This window comes from Podarcis melisellensis (assembly GCF_964234715.1).
Source record: "Podarcis melisellensis genome assembly, chromosome: 10".
In the NCBI taxonomy this organism is placed as follows: domain Eukaryota; kingdom Metazoa; phylum Chordata; class Lepidosauria; order Squamata; family Lacertidae; genus Podarcis; species Podarcis melisellensis.
In genome coordinates, this window is record NC_138542.1 from 68,658,007 (window position 1) to 68,674,828 (window position 16,822).

The window sequence follows — 16,822 nt, forward strand, 5'->3', positions numbered from 1 at the left end:
AGTAGGACTAATTTAGCCAGCTAGCCCTGGTGATCATCTAATGTTTATTGGATGGATTTCCCCCCCCCCAAATTGATTTTTGAATTCTGAATTTATTGTTATTCATGTTTTATACTGTATTTTATGCTGTTTTTTGTTGCATCAATTAAGTGTTTTAAATTTGTTGTTAGCCGCCCTGAGCCCGGATTTCTGAACCAGGAAGGGCGGGGTATAAGTAAAAAATTATTATTATTATTACTCTGTCTACCCCTCAGAGCTGATGCATCACAGGGGACTGGGTCTCAGCAATGGCAGCCTCTCCTTGCCTGCTCTCCAGCAGCTGCTATGAGCTCCCCAAGAGAGGAGGCTGGCCGTGGCGCCCACAGAGAGGCTATGAAGAGGCCACAGAATGTTCCCTTGCAGCCGTCAGCACCGGGGGAAATAGAGGCAGCCTGGGATCAAATCAGAAGCCAGGGCAGCTTTCATAATTCCAGGACTGTCCCTGGAAAAGAGGGGCGCTTGGAGGGTATGCAAGTACGTGCTTCGCGTCCACACAGAACTCGACGTGCTGCTAAGCCTACAGGTCAAATGGGGCGTAAACATGTTGGTAAGGCCAGAGGAAGCTGAAATGGGGTGTTTCGCGGTGAAGATTAAGGCCTCCGCCCTTACCATGACGCTATACTGTGAGACGGAGATGTTGTTGGGGTGCACGGTCAGTCGGACGCACTGCTGCATCTCCGAGGCAAACCTCCGGGGCTCTCTGGACCGCTCACATTGCTCTTTCCTTGTGCACCTGGGAGGGAAGGGAACACAGAAGAAGGCTTGAGAAGTTAGTGCCTGAAGCCAGCAGAGAGGTAGCAACAGGTCCTGTGGTGCTCTTGCCTGGTTTGCTTTCATTAGGTCAAAGATCAGCACCAGAGCTGCTCCAACAATTGTTTGCAGAGAGGTGGCGCTGTGGGTTAAACCACAGAGCCTAGGGCTTGCCGATCAGAAGGTCGGCGGTTCGAATCCCCGTGATGGGGTGAGCTCTTGTTGCTCAGGCCCAGCTCCTGCCAACCTAGCAGTTCAAAAGCACACCAGCGCAAGTAGATAAGGAGGTACCGCTCCGGCGGGAAGGTAAATGGCGTTTCCACACGCTGCTCTGGTTCGCCAGAAGCGGCTTAGTCATGCTGGCCACATGACCCGGAAGCTGTACGCCGGTTCCCTCGGCCAGTAAAGCAAGATGAGCGGCGCAACCCCAGAGTTGTCTGCGACTGAACCTAACAGTCAAGGGTCCCTTCACCTTTTTACCTAGGATATTATTATTTATTATTATTATTACCTGCCCTTAAGGTCCCAAGGCAGGTGATAACAATTTAAAACAAGACATTAAAAACAACTTTAAAAACTTACAATTGGAGAAAAAACATTGCAATCACCAAAAAAAAATTGAACAAAAATGGCAGGAACATCTACGGAAAAGTAACAGAAGTTCATACAACCGCTTACATATAGATTTCAGATACGTCTGCATTAGAAATTTTCAAGGCCGTTTTCTAAAGAGATTTTATTTCCCCCATGTCAAGGGACGCCAAATTTTGGGGGAGCTGCAGAAGTGGGCAAGAAGTGTTCACCCACTCAGAAATTGGACAGAAAACAGAACCCTCACTCTGATAGGGTTACATTTCATTCATTCATTCATTCATTCATTCATTCATTCATTCATTCTCTGCCTTTTCCCCTGACAGGGACTCAAGGCAGTTTTCAGATAAAAAGAAGAGCTAAAAACATAATTAATAAATAGTAAAAAATAATCATTATAAAAAATAAGCAATGGTAGAATTAAAACCACCTGCGTGCACACACACGCACACACCATACAGATAATTACAATAAAACAGCACAGCATGAGCCCTTTCCCCAAAAGCTTTCTGTTCCCAAAAGCCTGCTGCCGGCAGAAGGATAACAAGGAGGGAGCCAGTCTAGCTTCTCTAAAAAGTGAGTTGCAAAGTATGGGAGCAGCAACCAAAAAGGTCCTTTCCTCCATCCCTACCAAGCAGGCCTGTAAGGGTGGCAGGACTGAGAGGAGGGCTTCCACTGAAGACCTCAAAACCCAAGAAGGAAATCTGGTCTTTCAGAGAGTTTGGACCCAAGCCGTATGACTTGAAGTAGCTAAGTCTCAATTGGTACACAGCATTATAACATTTCCATACTAGCTAAAAAGACCCCCGTTTTCTTTAAGGAACCAGAGCAGATGCTAAGAAGATCAGCGCGAAGAGCAATGAAAAAGGTTCTGAAAGTTCTCCAAGGATAGAAGAACCTAAAGCTGGGCAATGACCACCAAGCACACCTCTCCATCAATCCTTCCCAACTGTATCCAACATAAATAAAGACTCGTCTCTCAGTGGTCTGCTGGCAGTTCCCAGGGAAGGAAGTAATTATGGCTTTTATCTCCAACCCATGTAGCTAGAGGGGCCCAGGGTTAATAAAAAAAGGAGCTCCAGCAAGTTTGCTGATTATAATCCATTAAACTAATGCAACACACCTTCAAAGGCTGGTTTCAATGGATTCTTACAATATTAGAAGCAATACAGGCCCCATTAAAATCCCCTCTGAAGCTCAAATATGAAAGTTAAATAATTTGCCCTCTCCCAAACTTTGATGTTTCTGTTTCTAAGTTATGAGCATCTAGCCAAAGTTGCGGTGGAAAGAACATCAAATGCACTCAGGCACAAATGAATTCAACACCTCAGTACCGAAACCCGTATGGGAACAGGTGATGCAGACAGAGTTGTACATGACTGATTTGACCGAGCATTCGGGCTTGACGTACACATGCAGAATTATTATAGCGATTGTTATTGTGCATAAGCAGAATGAATCTGGACCACTTTAGACTGCAGGTAGGCCAATCACATTTTCCTGCCAAATTCTTTCTCCTCGGTGTGTGAATGTTCTGTGAGTACATTTCCTGCTCCCCTTTGAGCGTTCAAAGACTGGTATCCCCCACCCGTAGTCTGGAGTGACAAACTCCAATCAACCTTATTCTTCTCCATTGTAGATCAGAACCACATTCGGAATTCACAAAGACTATAAAGCCTCAAATAGCTCAGGGCCACAAAACCTCAAGGACCGCCTCTTTCCATAGGAACTGATTCGGATCCTGTGAACATCAAGCTGGAAGGTGTACAGAGGAAGGCAACCAAGATGCTCAAGGATCTGGAAACTATGCCATATGAGGAACAGTTGAAGGAGCTGGGTATGTTTAGCCTGGAAAAGAGGAGACTAAGAGGAGATATGAGAGCCACCTTCAAATATATTAAAGGTTGTCATGTGGAAGAAGAGGGCATGCTTGTTTTCTCCTGGCCTGGAGGGTATGCTTTTATGTCGTATAAGGTAAAGGTAAAGGGACCCCTGACCATTAGGTCCAGTTGTGGCCGACTCTGGGGTTGTGGTGCTCATCTCACTTTATTGGCCGAGGGAGCCGGCGTACAGCTTCCGGGTCATGTGGCCAGCATGACTAAGCCACTTCTGGCGAACCAGAGCAGCGCATGGAAACGCCATTTACCTGCCCGCCAGAGCGGTACCTATTTATCTACTTGCACTTTGATGTGCTTTCGAACTGCTAGGTTGGCAGGAGCTGGGACCGAGCAACGGGAGCTCACCCTATCACGGGGATTCGAACCGCCGACCTTCTGATCAGCAAGTCCTAGGCTCTGTGGTTTAACTCACAGTGCCACCCATGTCCCTTTATGTCGTATAGGTGACTACAAAACTGTACTTTGAAAAACCATATATATGAACAGTTTCATATATGTGAACAGTGAATCCATTTCAGAGTATGTTTTGCTCCCTGGCCTCAACATTTGGCTCTTTATTAGCTTTGAGAAAGTCAGCATGCAAAGGGGGAAGGATGGCGCCGTTCCAAGGAAATCTATAAATGGGAAAAAGTACTTCTTGTTCTACTGCACTTTGCAGCCAGATTTGACTGATAGCATCAGGTGTACGTACTTGAGCAAAGCAGCCCTTTCTTGCTACAAGCCAATATCCCATTAGCTTAAGAGAGAATTTTAAATGCTGGGTCTCCAGAGAGGCTGCGGAGAAGCAGAATGGCGGCTGCCTCTGTTGTGTATGTGCGTTTGTGTGTGGTGGGAGCAAATGCCAGCAGGAAAACACCATCAGGAGCTTACGCTTGCCAGTCTCAGCTCAGGAAAAAAAATGTCAGCAAGAGGATCGGGTGAGGAATGGGGAGAGGGCACCTCCGAGAACATCCCAGGGATGATAGACTGTTATGGTCCCCCAGGAAACTGATGCACAGGTTGGTCACCCAAGACAACATTAGGGAGACACTGCTTGCTGTTTGTTCAGTGTCAGGGAGATGTCGCCTCGATCAAGCCACACAATCTCAGCTTCTGTGCCAGGCAATCGTGAACACTGCAGCCATATGGCAGCTGGTACAGATACCTACTAGAGGAATAGGATTCACATGAGGGAATCGAGTTAAAAGCTCTGCGACTGGTGGCAGAAGGGAGAAGCAGGTGAGCTGAATAGATTAAAAACAAACCAAGGAAATTATCTGTCTAATAAGAGCCTGCGCAAGCGGCGAGACACCCACAGCCCGCTCTGCTCTGCTCTCCCTTCTGCTCTGAGCATCAGCCCTCCTGTCACAGCTCTGGCAGGAAAACCATCCCTTTCTTATCAGCAGTCACACCCCTCTTTAATAATAAGACATCCATCACTCTATGTTTCTATGATCAGGGGTGGGCAAATATGAACATAAAAAGAGTCTGCTGGACCAGACCAGTGGCCCATCACATCCAGGATCCCGCGGTCAACAGATGCCTATGGGAAACCTGCCAGCAGGATTTGAGCATGAGAACAGCAGTCTCCCCTCCTGTGGTTTCCAGCGACTGATATTCAGAAGCATTGGTAAAGGTAAAGGGACCCCTGACTGTTAGGTCCAGTCATGGCCGACTCTGGGGTTGCAGCGCTCATCTCGCTTTAGTGGCTGAGGGAGCCGGCGTACAGCTTCCGGGTCATGTGGCCAGCAGGACTAAGCTGCTTCTGGCAAACCAGAGCAGCGCACAGAAACACTGTGTACCTTCCTGCCGGAGCGGTACCTATTTATCTACTTGCACTTTGACATGCTTTCGAACTGCTAGGTTGGCAGGAGCTGGGACTGAGCAACGGGAGCTCACCCTGTCGCAGGGATTCGAACCACCGACCTTCTGATCTGCAAGTCCTAGGCTCTGTGGATTAACCCACAGCGCCACCTGCATCTGGAGGGCACAGCACAGCCCTCCTGGCTAGTATCCATCACTATCCCTCTCCTCCATGTATTTGATTAATCCTCCTTTAAGGTCATCTAGCTTGGTGGCCATCTCTGCCTTCCCTGGGAGCGAGTTAAATAGTTTAAACCATGTGCTGGGTTTACAAGTCCCTTCCTATTATCTGTCCCAGATCTTCCAATTGTTCTGGTTTCTGTCTGCATCTCATTTTTCCAATCTGAAAATCAGTTCCCCACGTCTCCTCATCAGCTTGGGAATTGCCTTTCGAGAAAAAGAGCTCGTGAAAATTCACCTGCATTTTGGAGAGGATTATCTCCTAATTAAAACATTTTTTTTCTGTGTAATTACGCACCATTTTGCAGAATAATTTCCCCCAATATGCCCACATTATTTTTTTACTCATATGTGCATTTCTGTGCACACGTTACTCCAGAATATGCATTTTTCTACACAATTCTTGGATGGAGAACTGCATTTCAAAATTCGGAGAAATGCAGATGGCTGTGTTACAGTTGGTGCATGGTTTCAGAAAGTGCGAATTAGGTAGGTTCGTCCACTGGCGCAGGAACTGGGGGTTGGGGAAGCGTACCGCCCCTGGCACCACCGGGGAGGGGGTACCATCGTGGACACCCCCGACACGCGCTGTGTTGCCCCCACTGCGCTGGGCGCCATACCCCTGCAGGCGGTGCGCCACACTCCCGGGGTGCACACCTCGCCCCTGTCTGCTCTCTGCCCCTGGTACCAGAGCATGCAGCTTTGCCACTGGGTTCATCTTTAAATGCAAACCAAATCCAATTTCTCCACCATCCCTCGCTCAGGTCTGGCTTTCCTTTTTTTTAATAGAATATTTATTAGGATTTTTTATAATAATACAATAAAAAGAAAAGAAAAAAAATAACAGAAATACAAATACAAAAAAATACAAAATAAAAATAATTTAAAAAACCACACATATTTTCCATTACTTATTTTCCTTTAGCTTGTTTCCCGGACCTCCTCGTACCTCCCTTTTTTGTATTCCACTTCAAATTGTTGGTTCAGCAAATCCTTACCCTTAAATTTTTACCTATTTCAAACCCTTTTTTTTGTATTCTCTTAACGCATTACAGCTGGAAACCACTTAATTTCTATCCAACATCATTCTAACATTCATTAATTTTACAATATTTCTGTAAGTAATCTTTAAATTTCTTCCAATCTTCTTCCGCCGTCTCTTCTCCCTGGCCCCGGATTCTGCCTGGCATTCCATACACAGATGTACACAACGTATTCCAAATCCGAAGTGGGGACCTCTCCTGCAAAGTGTGCTCTCTCACACCTTACCGCTTGAAAATTCCTTTGTCAGAAGCACAACAGAGCTTGCAAAACAGTCCCATCCAGCTCCCAGGTCTCCAAAAGCAGAGAGAGATGCTTCAACCGTCTCCTTTTCCGACAGAACGTAATACAACACCACTGACTCCAGCTTCTGCCTCTCCCTCCTCATCCCCTGCTTCCCCCCATGCCCGCCCCTCTGCCCAAGAGGCACCAGATTATAGTTACAGCTTGTTTGCAGGCTGCACAGAGATAATCAAGAGCAAAGACCTTTGACTGCAACTCCACTAGCAATTTCCACAACATCCAACTTGGGAGGAAGTCGGTGCAGCAGAGTTCACTCCGTGCAGCTGTTAAGCCAGGACTGGTGTGGTTAACAGCTAACACAATGCATGACACTAAATCTTCATTCTGTACTTCTCTGAAGGAGGTACGGCACACACTTTCTCGTAGGTGGTGCTTGAGCCCCCTCAAAAGGTTGTATAAAAATTTTCTTGTCAGTCACTGTAGACCACACTGATGTAGATGGAGCAATGGCTTGACTCTGAACAAGGCAACTTCTGACGCCTTTGTGCTTGATTGGGCTGCTGCCCTGATGCTAACTCTTGAAGTCCTTGTTCTATCCTCCTATGATACATTCCTCCTATGATACCTCAGGTTAAGAACTTAATTCATTCTGGAGGTCCATTCTTAACCTGAAACTGTTCTTAACCTGAGGTACCACTTTAGCTAATGGGGCCTCCCACTGCTGCCACCGTGCGATTTCTGTTCTCATCCTGAAGCAAAGTTCTTAACCCGAGGTACTATTTCTGGGTTAGCGGAGTCTGTAACCTGAAGCGTATGTAACCTGAAGCATCAGTAACCCAAGGTACCACTGTACTTCACCTTTAAACTAGGCTGGGCCTGGATAGTATCCATACCCTCCAACATTTCTCTGATTAAAATAGGGACGTCCCATTCTGCTGTTGATGTTGTTGTTGTTATTGATACAACTGACTGGGTTGCCCCAGCTACTCTGGGCGGTTTCCAAAATATATATAAAAAAATAATAAAACACTAAACATTTTAAAACTTCCCTATACAGGGGTGACTTCCGATGTCTTCTAAAAGTTGTATAGCTACTTATCTGCTTGGCTTGGGGGTCCCAAATCTCCACACCCTCCAACATTTCTCTGATGAAAGTAAGGTCGTCTTAAGGAAAAGAGGGACATTCTGGGCTCAGATCAGAAACTGGGACTGATTCTGCAAATCAGGACTGTCCCTGGAAAATAGCGACACTTGGAGTATCTGAGATAGTATCTGAGGACCACCTTCCACAAAGGAGGACACATGACCACTCTATCAGAAGCAGCTTGCATGCTTCACTGTTGGGAACATTGCCTTTTGGTGGGTTGCTTGTTTAATCCACACATATCCAGTGGCGTAGCGTGGGTTGTCAGCACCCGGGGCAAGGCAAGTAATTTGCGCCTCCTAACCCGTGGATTTTAGTAGGGGCAGAGAGCTGCGAGTGCGAGCGCCCCCCCCCGATGTTGCGCCTGGTGTGGCCGGCCCCCCCTGCACCCCCATGCTACGCCACTGCACATATCCTGCCTCTTTTAAAAGAGTCTGTGGTGGCTTGGACCTTGGCCTGAACCCGCGTTGCGTTCTCAATACATGAACCAAAGTGTGCTGCTCTTGGGTAATCAAAGGCACGGAGTACAACCAATTTGCCTCTCTTTCCAGGGATGAACTTCTGGACAGGTGTGTGTGTGTGTGTGTGTGTGAGAGAGAGAGAGAGAGAGAGAGAGAGAGGAGATGCGCACGTGCTAGCTAAGTGTTTCAGGAAATTTATCTCGGCTCCAAATCAAACTCTCTCTCTGCCCTTTGACTGCTTCGCCGCGATGTTCTCTGCCTCAAAGACTAGGAGGGAAATGAGATCTGGATTTCCTTTCTCTTTTCTTCCCCCCACCCCTCCGTTCCGTTTGCAGATCCTGGCCTTTTCACCTGAGAAGGAAAGATGCAATTTTATAGCCCCGGCCAGAGCTAAGCGAGCAACGTGCTCTGATTGCAGATAGCTGGCCTGCAGCTCTGGCTATGGGAACCACTGCTTCTCACCATAAGTCCCCAAATCCTCTTGGTTTTAAGGCTGAATGGAAAGCGTGCCACACGCATGAGCTTCTCTTCCCAATGCCCTGCGTGTTTGACCCGTACATTTGTAATTAGGAAATTACCCGCAAGCCTGCAATACTGTCTCCCCACAAAGATGATAACCCTGTAGAAGGCTGTACCTGGAATTTACTGCCACAAAAGAAGTGTGCAGCACTGCAATACCCACAGCTGGGGGACCTGATGCAGTTATAACAACTAGTCATACAAGTGCTGCATGTAGGTCCAGCTAACATCTGGAAATACCCTCTTCTAGCCCTGTTTACGTACTTTGAAATATGCATTGTTGAAATGGAAAGTTGCCCAAGAGCAAAATTCATGAAAACCTCCTAAGTTCCATTTTTTCACACATTTCCCCCTATGTTTCCTCCTAGTGGTTTCATCCTGCTCTGCTGCTGCTCCACTGCCATTCTTTTTAAAAAAAAGCACAAAAGAAGTTTATGAGTCCCAGCCAATCAGGGATCACACAACAAATATATTTGGTATGATGTAACCATCAGATGCGATGACCTCATGTTGCTGAAAGAAACTTCCATGCATTGCTCTCCTTCCAAAAGTGTCCCTAATTCCAAAGGCCATCTTAATAATACTGCTTTGCCGTAAGAATATAATTAGAGCCTTCTGGGTCAAACCCATGGCCCTTTCAGTCCAGAATCCTATTCTCACAGTAGCCAACCAGATGCCCTCTAGATGATGGGCAGGTCTAAGGTCTTCTCCAAGCAAAAATCCCTAAGCTTAGTGGAAGAAGAAGAAGAGTTTGGATTTGATATCCTGCTTTATCACTATCCTTGTTGTTGCTGTTTTGTCGTTTAGTCGTGTCCGACTCTTCGTGACCCCATGGACCAGAGCATGCCAGGAACTCCTGTCTTCCACTGCCTCCTGCAGTTTGGTCAAACTCATGTTGGTAGCTTTGAGAACACTGTCCAGCACTCTCATCCTCTGTCATCCCCTTCTCCTTGTGCCCTCCATCTTTCCCAACATCAGGGTCTTTTCCAGGGAGTCTTCTCTTCTCATGAGCTGGCCAAAGTCTTGGAGCCTCAGCTTCAGGATTTGTCCTCCCAGTGAGCATTCAGGGCTGATTTCCTTCAGAATGGAGAGGTTTGATCTTCTTGCAGTCCATGGGACTCTTAAGAGTCTCCTCCAGACCATAATTCAGAAGCATCCATTCTTTGATGATCAGCCTTCTTTATGGTCCAGCTCTCACTTCCGTACATCACTACTGGGAAAACCATAGCTTGAACTATACGGACCCTAAGGAGTCTCAAAGCGACTAACAATCTCCTTTCCCTTTCTCCCCCACAACAAACACTCTGTGAGGTGAGTGGGGCTGAGAGACTTCAGAGAAGTGTGACTGGCCCACGGTCACCCAGCAGCTGCATGTGGAGGAGCGGAGACGCGAACCCGGTTCCCCAGATTACGAGTCTACCGCTCTTAACCACTACACCTCCTGGGTGAGAAAGCTGTCTGAAAACCTGCAAAGCCTCTGCTAGCCAGTGTCCATTAATACTGAGCTAGATGGACCAATGACCAGACACAGTGTAAGGCACCTTCTTCTGCTCCAAAGCCAGGGGTAGGCAACCTAAGGCCCGTGGGCCAGATGCAGCCCAATTGCCTTCTCAATCCGGCCCGCGGATGGTCCAGGAATCAGCATGTTTTTACATGAGTAGAATGTGTCCTTTTATTTAAAATGCATCTCTGGGTTATTTGTGGGGCATAGGAATTCGTTCATTTCCCCCCCAAAAAATACAGTCCGGCCCACCACATGGTCTGAGGGACAGTGGACCAGCCCACAGCTGAAAAAGCTTGCTGACCACTGTCCTAAGCCCTTGTCTCCAACTAAGCTCAGAACGCACAGCATCAGAGCTGGCCAGCAGAGGGAGCTCAATGGAAGCTGAGTGCAGTTGTGGTTGCAGCTGGCTATCAGGAGGCAAGGAAGGGACCTTGGACTGAGCCTGCAAGCGTTATGTAAAGGAACAGTATTCCCTCACAAGGAAGACCCTGCTCACTGGGAATGGGAGAGATGCCACAGGTCTCCCCCATGCTGCTGATGTCCATGGAGGCTGAAGGCGGTCAGGTTTGTGGCTGCCTTCCTATCCCTGATTGCTTCATAGCAGAACTCACAATTCAGCAGAAATGCTCTTCCCATCTCTATGTCCTGCTTTGTGGGCAGGGCAGGCTGACCTCTAGAAACACTGAACTCTGGTATTGCTTCAGCAAGAAGCAACCTGAGCTTGCATCCTGTCTAGTAGCTGAAGGAACTGTGGCATCCTACAGTAATAGAAATGTAGAGCTGAAAGGACTACAATGAGTCAATTAGTCCAGCCCCTGCAATGCAGCCATCCCATCCTGTTGGTGCTGCCTGCCCGGGAAGGTGCTTTTTTCAAAAAAAATTAAAGGGCCCTGGCCTTCTTCAGTAGCTAGCTGTTGCAACAGTTGGGCAGTTTTAATGTCTTGTCACTTTCAGGTGCTATTCCCAATAATATCAGGAAGTCTAAAGGAAGAAGACAAGACATTATATTTATATGCAACAGTAGCCGCAAGGCTATTGATTGCGAAAAATTAGAAAAGTGGTATTATACCGACAAAAATAGAGTGGCTTGCCAAATAATTGGAGTACTACAATATATCCAAAACAATGGGAGAAATTGGAAGGATCTCAAAAGAGAAGATAGACAGGGACTGGAAGGTATTTAAAGGATACTTGCAAAACCATATTGAAAAATGAAAACTCCTATTAGAATAAACAAGTTCTGTTTTAAATACTGGAATACTAAATAAGACGGATAACAATGTGTAATAGAAAAAGAAGCATGAAATTAGGTTAAAGGTGTGTGAAAGAAAGTAATAGAAGTGGAAAGAAATTGCAATTGAGTAGATTGGAAGTCTAACACAAAGGTGGGGTGAGGGGTGGTGGATGGTGACGGGAAAAGGAATGATCTGTGGGATTGTGGGTAGGTATGTTTGAACATTTTTAAGGATTGTATGAAATGTATGTTTGTATACTCGCAATATGTGTGTATTAATGCTGAATTATTTTAACAATAAAAACTTTTCAAATAATAATAATAATAGTAATTTATTTATACCCCTCCCATCTGGCTGGGCCTCCCCAGCCACTCTGGACGGCTTCCATAAAAACCAAAAATACAGTAAAATCACACGTTAAAAACTTCCCTGAACAGGGCTGCCTTAAGATGTCTTCTGAATGTCAGGTAGTTGTTTATTGCTTTGACATCTGCTGGAAGGGCAGGCGCCACTACCGCAGGGCGGGCGCCACTACCGAGAAGGCCCTCTGCCTGGTTCCCTGTGGCTTTGCTTCTCGCAGCAAGGGAACCGCCAGAAGGCCCTCGGCACTGGACCTCAGCATCCAGGCAGAATGATGGGGGTGGAGACGCTCCTTCAGGTCTACTGGACCGAGGCCGTTTAGGGCTTTAAAGGTCAGCACCAACACTTTGAATTGTGCTCGGAAACATACTGGGAGCCAATGTAGGTCTCTCAGGACCGGTGTTATATGGTCTCGGCGGCCGCTCCCAGTCACCAGTCTAGCTGCCGCATTCTGGATTAGTTGTAGTTTCCGAGTCACCTTCAAAGGGAGCCCCACGTAGAGTGCATTGCAGTAGTCCAAGCGGGAGATAACCAGAGCATGCACCACTCTGGCGAGACAGTCCACAGGCAGATAGGGTCTCAGCCTACGTACCAGATGGAGCTGGTAAACAGCTGCCCTGGACACAGATTTGACCTGTGCCTCCATGGACAGCTGTGAGTCCAAAATGACTCCCAGGCTGCGCACCTGGTCCTTCAGGGGCACAGTTACCCCATTCAGGACCAGGGAATCCTCCACACCTGCCCGCCTCCTGTCCCCCAGAAACAGTACTTCCGTCTTGTCAGGATTCAACCTCAATCTGTTAGCCGCCATCCATCCTCCAACCACCTCCAGACACTCACACAGGACCTTCACTGCCCTCACTGGTTCTGATTTAAAAGAGAGGTAGAGCTGGGTATCATCTGCATACTTGGTGTGTCTTGTCAGAGCACACCAAGACCCTTCTCCATCCTACAGAATGTTCCTGGATGCAACAGTATGCATCAGTTTGATAAGAAATGCAATGCAGCACCTCTTGTCAGTTTCAGGAATCAGTCTCAGCTGAGCCAGGTTGGGGAACTTCCCCCTACGTATATGGCTGTGAAGGACTTAACTGGCATAGCCCCATTGTGCCCAGACTTGGTCTGTGTGCTCCAAATTCACTCATCCTGGAGGATTATGGATTGTGCTACAATTTGTTTTCTGAATGTCAGGTAGTTGTCGGATTGTGCTACAATTTGTTTTTCTGTAAGAAATGGATAGAATCATTTCCCTTCATTTCTCCCATCTCTTTCCCAAGCTGTGGTCTGTGGAACACCAGTTGTCTGTGAGCATCATTCATGTGGCCTGTGTACTGTTACTTATATCCTCAGCAGTTTTCAAGTGGACCGTGGTGAGGGAAAGTTTGCAAAGCCCTGTCTTATAGGGGAACCTCTGGTCTTGCAGGATCTTCTGAAATGTGAGTCTTACAAGTCTGAGGAGGGGAGTGCCACATTCTCTGGCTGAAGGGGCCCTGAAGCTGCACTCTGGAGCTGTCTTTGTGTATCCTTGCACTTCTCATTCAGAGACCTCCACTCCATCCCAGGAAGAAGAAGAAGAGGAGGAGGAGGAGGAGGAAGAAGAAGACCCCTGGCATCCTATCATGCTCCCAAGTGTCCCAGAAAAAAAACAGGACATCCCTTTTTTTATTATTACAAAAGAACAGTGGTCATTTTAGTTGCCATAATCTCAGGTGATTTTGCGGTGCCATCCCAACCCCAAGTGCTTTTGAGTGATATCACATGCTGCTCCAAAATATGCATTTTAGGTACTGTGCCTGGGGGCGGGGAGCATATTTGAGGTGGGAGGAGGATCACGGAGCAAAGCCGTGAGAGATCATGGCAACAAAAATGCCCGTGGTGTTCTCATGATGAAAAAATGGGAAGGTGGAGTCCGGGAAGATGGTGCTCCAAATTTTGACTTCAAAGTGATGGAGGGTATGCCATATACGACAAAAGACTGCAAATGATACCCTTCCATCTACTTTGCATCTATTCAAGGAGCCTTGCCACACAAAAACCTCGCAACTCAAGGAGTGGGATGAGCTTTCTTAGGAATGTAATAAACTTTCATATTGGGTCAGGCCATTGGTCCATCTAGCTCACTATTGCCTACACGGACTGGCAGCAATGGCTCTTCAAGGTTTCAGGTAAGAGTCTCTCCCATCCTTACCTGCAGATGACGGGGACTGAACTAGGAACCTTCCGCTTGCAAGGCAGATGCTCTACCTCTGACCTATGGCCTTTTCCCAAACCCAGAATCAGGAAGATCAGGAGGATGCAAGAAACAGGAAAAGCAGAAAACTGAGGTTCCTCTCTCAGCACCTCCAGCTAAAAGGATTTCTCAGGGTAGATGGGTGATGATGAAGACCAAGATCTGCTGCCCATATGAATAGATGGACCAATTGCCAGGATAAGGCAGCTTGAGGTATACAACACACTGGGAATTATAGAAAGTTAAAGGTAAAGGGACCCCTGACCATTAGGTCCAGTCATGGCCGGCTCTGGGGTTGTGGCACTCATCTCACTTTATTGGCCAAGGGAGCCGGCTTCTGGATCATGTGGCCAGCAGGACTAAGCCGCTTCTGGCGAACAAGAGCAGCGCATGGAAACACTGTTTACCTTCCTGCCACAGCGGTACCTATTCATCTACTTGCACTTTGACGTGCTTTCGAACTGCTAGGTTGGCAGGAGCTGGGACTAAGCAACGGGAGCTCACCCCATCACGGGGATTCGAACCGCCGACCTTCTGATCGGCAAGTCCTAGGCTCTGTGGTTTAAATCAATGAAGAACTACCATGCCACCAGAAGAGTTTCTCTATGGGTCTTCTTTCAACTGCATGCTATCTTTCTCATGAATTGCCAGAAGTAGCCATGGGACATGATTTTAGTCATACGCTTCGCACAATGCAAACCTTTCGAGGTGGGCGTCTAAGCTGCCCTTAGACCATCAGTAATCATCAGTGTAAGGTCAACATTGCCTCTCTAGAAACCATCCTCAATTTATAACCTGGGGAGATGAGATTGAAGAGGGGGAGGAAAGAGAGAAGGGGGTGCAGATGCCAGCCAGAGAAGGTGAGGGGCTCTGAAATTTGCCCTTGCATCCACGGCGCGTGAGCAATTTTCCCGAAGGAAAAGGGGATTTTTCTTCTTCTTCTCTCTCTCCAAAGAGCCCCAGCAACACGCACACATGTAAAGTTTAAGGTCACTTCCAGCAATGTTTTGACATTTCCAAGTCTCCCCCCTCCGGGTTCTAAGGATCAGAATGCTATAAATGCCGAGATGTGGACACGGTTGACCTTAAGCTTTGTGAGGCAATGTAAGCGATTCTCAGATTCCTCGAAATCTCCCTCTGCCAGCTTCCCAACCTCTTGCGCTCAGCTGAGGATGGGACAGTTTCTCCCTTTGCCATTTCCCATCCGAAGAAAATATCTCTGAATGATCCCTCAGTTGTAAGTTAGCACAACTCTGGGACAGCATGAGATCTTGCCAGCTTCCCAAGTTAAAGTTCTTAATCTCGACAAGAACTGACAAAAAGGGTGTTGAATGGGAATCCTGGATATGTCGATCAGTTTCGGCATCAGTGTAGGCCCTTGTGGAAAGATAACTGCCCAGGTAGGAGAAGTGATCAACATTTTCCAATGTTACACCACTGAGTTGGATTTGTGGTGCTGCAGAGGGGTTATTTTGTACTTGTTGGTGCAGCACTTCGGGTTTTTGGATATTGAGCGATAGGCCAAGCTTTTCATAAGCTTCTGCGGAGATATTTAGGATGGTTTGGAGGTCATCCTCTGAGCGTGCACACACGACGTTGTCATCAGCATACTGAAGCTCTATGATGGAAGTTACAGTAACCTAAGGTTGCCGGACATCCCCGTTTCCCGGGGATAGTCCCCGGATTTACAAATCAGTCCCCTGGCAAAATCCATCCATTCTGACTGAAGTTGTCCCCGGATTCATTGAAAAAAATTCTGGTAACTTTACGGTAACCTTGCTCTTTGCTTTCAGCCTGCTCAGGTTAAAGAGCTTTCCATCTGTTCAATGTATGATTTCTACAATAAACTCCATCTCCAACTCTTCAAAAGATTCCATCAACGGTGTCTCCGAAAAAATTTAGACATCACTTGGGAAGACAGGTGGACTAATACTAGAAGAAGCAAAGATCACCAGTCTTGAAGCAATGATTCTTCAACATCAAAGTCGCTGGACTGGCCACGTTGTGCAGATGCCTGATTATTGTCATCCAAAGCAACTAAAGTGGTACCTCTGGATGCGAACGGGATCCGTTCCGGAGCCCTGTTCGCATCCTGAAGCAAATGCAACCTGTGTCTGTGCATCTGTGTGTGCGCAGGTTGTGATTCATTGCTTCCGTGCATGCACATGGCATCATATTGAGCGTCTGCGCATGCGTGAGCGGCGAAACCTGGAAGTAACACGCTCTGTTACTTCCAAGTCTCCGCAGAGCACAACCCGAAAATGCTTAACCCAAAGCTACTTCAACCCGAGGTATGACTGTACTCTATTCCGAACTTTAAAATGGAAAGCGTAATGCTGGTGGTCAACAAAAGAGGTTTAAAGACTCTCTCAAGGCATATCTAAAAAAATGTAGTATAAACACCGACAACTGAGAAACACTGGCCTGTGAGCGCTCCAGTTGGAGAACAGCTTTTACGAAAGGTGTCATGGGCTTTGAAGACACTCAAACTCAGGACGCAAGAGAGAAACGTGCTAAGAGGAAGGCATGCTTGGCAAATCCACACCATGATCAACTCCCAACCGGAAACCAATGTCCCCACTGTGGAAGGACATGTGGATCCAGAATTGGCCTCCACAGTGGGACTCATTTTTAAAACCGTGTTTATGGAAGACAATCTTACTCGGCTACAAGTGATCGCCAAAGAAGAATAATGTAATATCTAACATCGGAATATGTCTGAATTACCACCATTAACCCGATAACAGAGTCCACCCCGTCATTACTGATCAATAGCATGCAGCTA

At 47.1% G+C, this 16,822-nt stretch overlaps 1 protein-coding gene across 3 annotated transcripts in view; it reads right to left on the minus strand.

Moving 5' to 3' along the window:
* PLXNA4 (plexin A4) overlaps positions 1–16,822 on the minus strand; it is a 567,107-nt gene that overhangs the window by 148,390 nt on the left and 401,895 nt on the right. For all 3 annotated transcript variants that reach the window (XM_081926700.1, XM_081926701.1, XM_081926702.1), the window contains one exon: positions 649–772. In XM_081926700.1, coding sequence (XP_081782826.1) covers positions 649–772 — 124 coding nt within the window. The remainder of the gene's footprint in view (positions 1–648; positions 773–16,822) is intronic.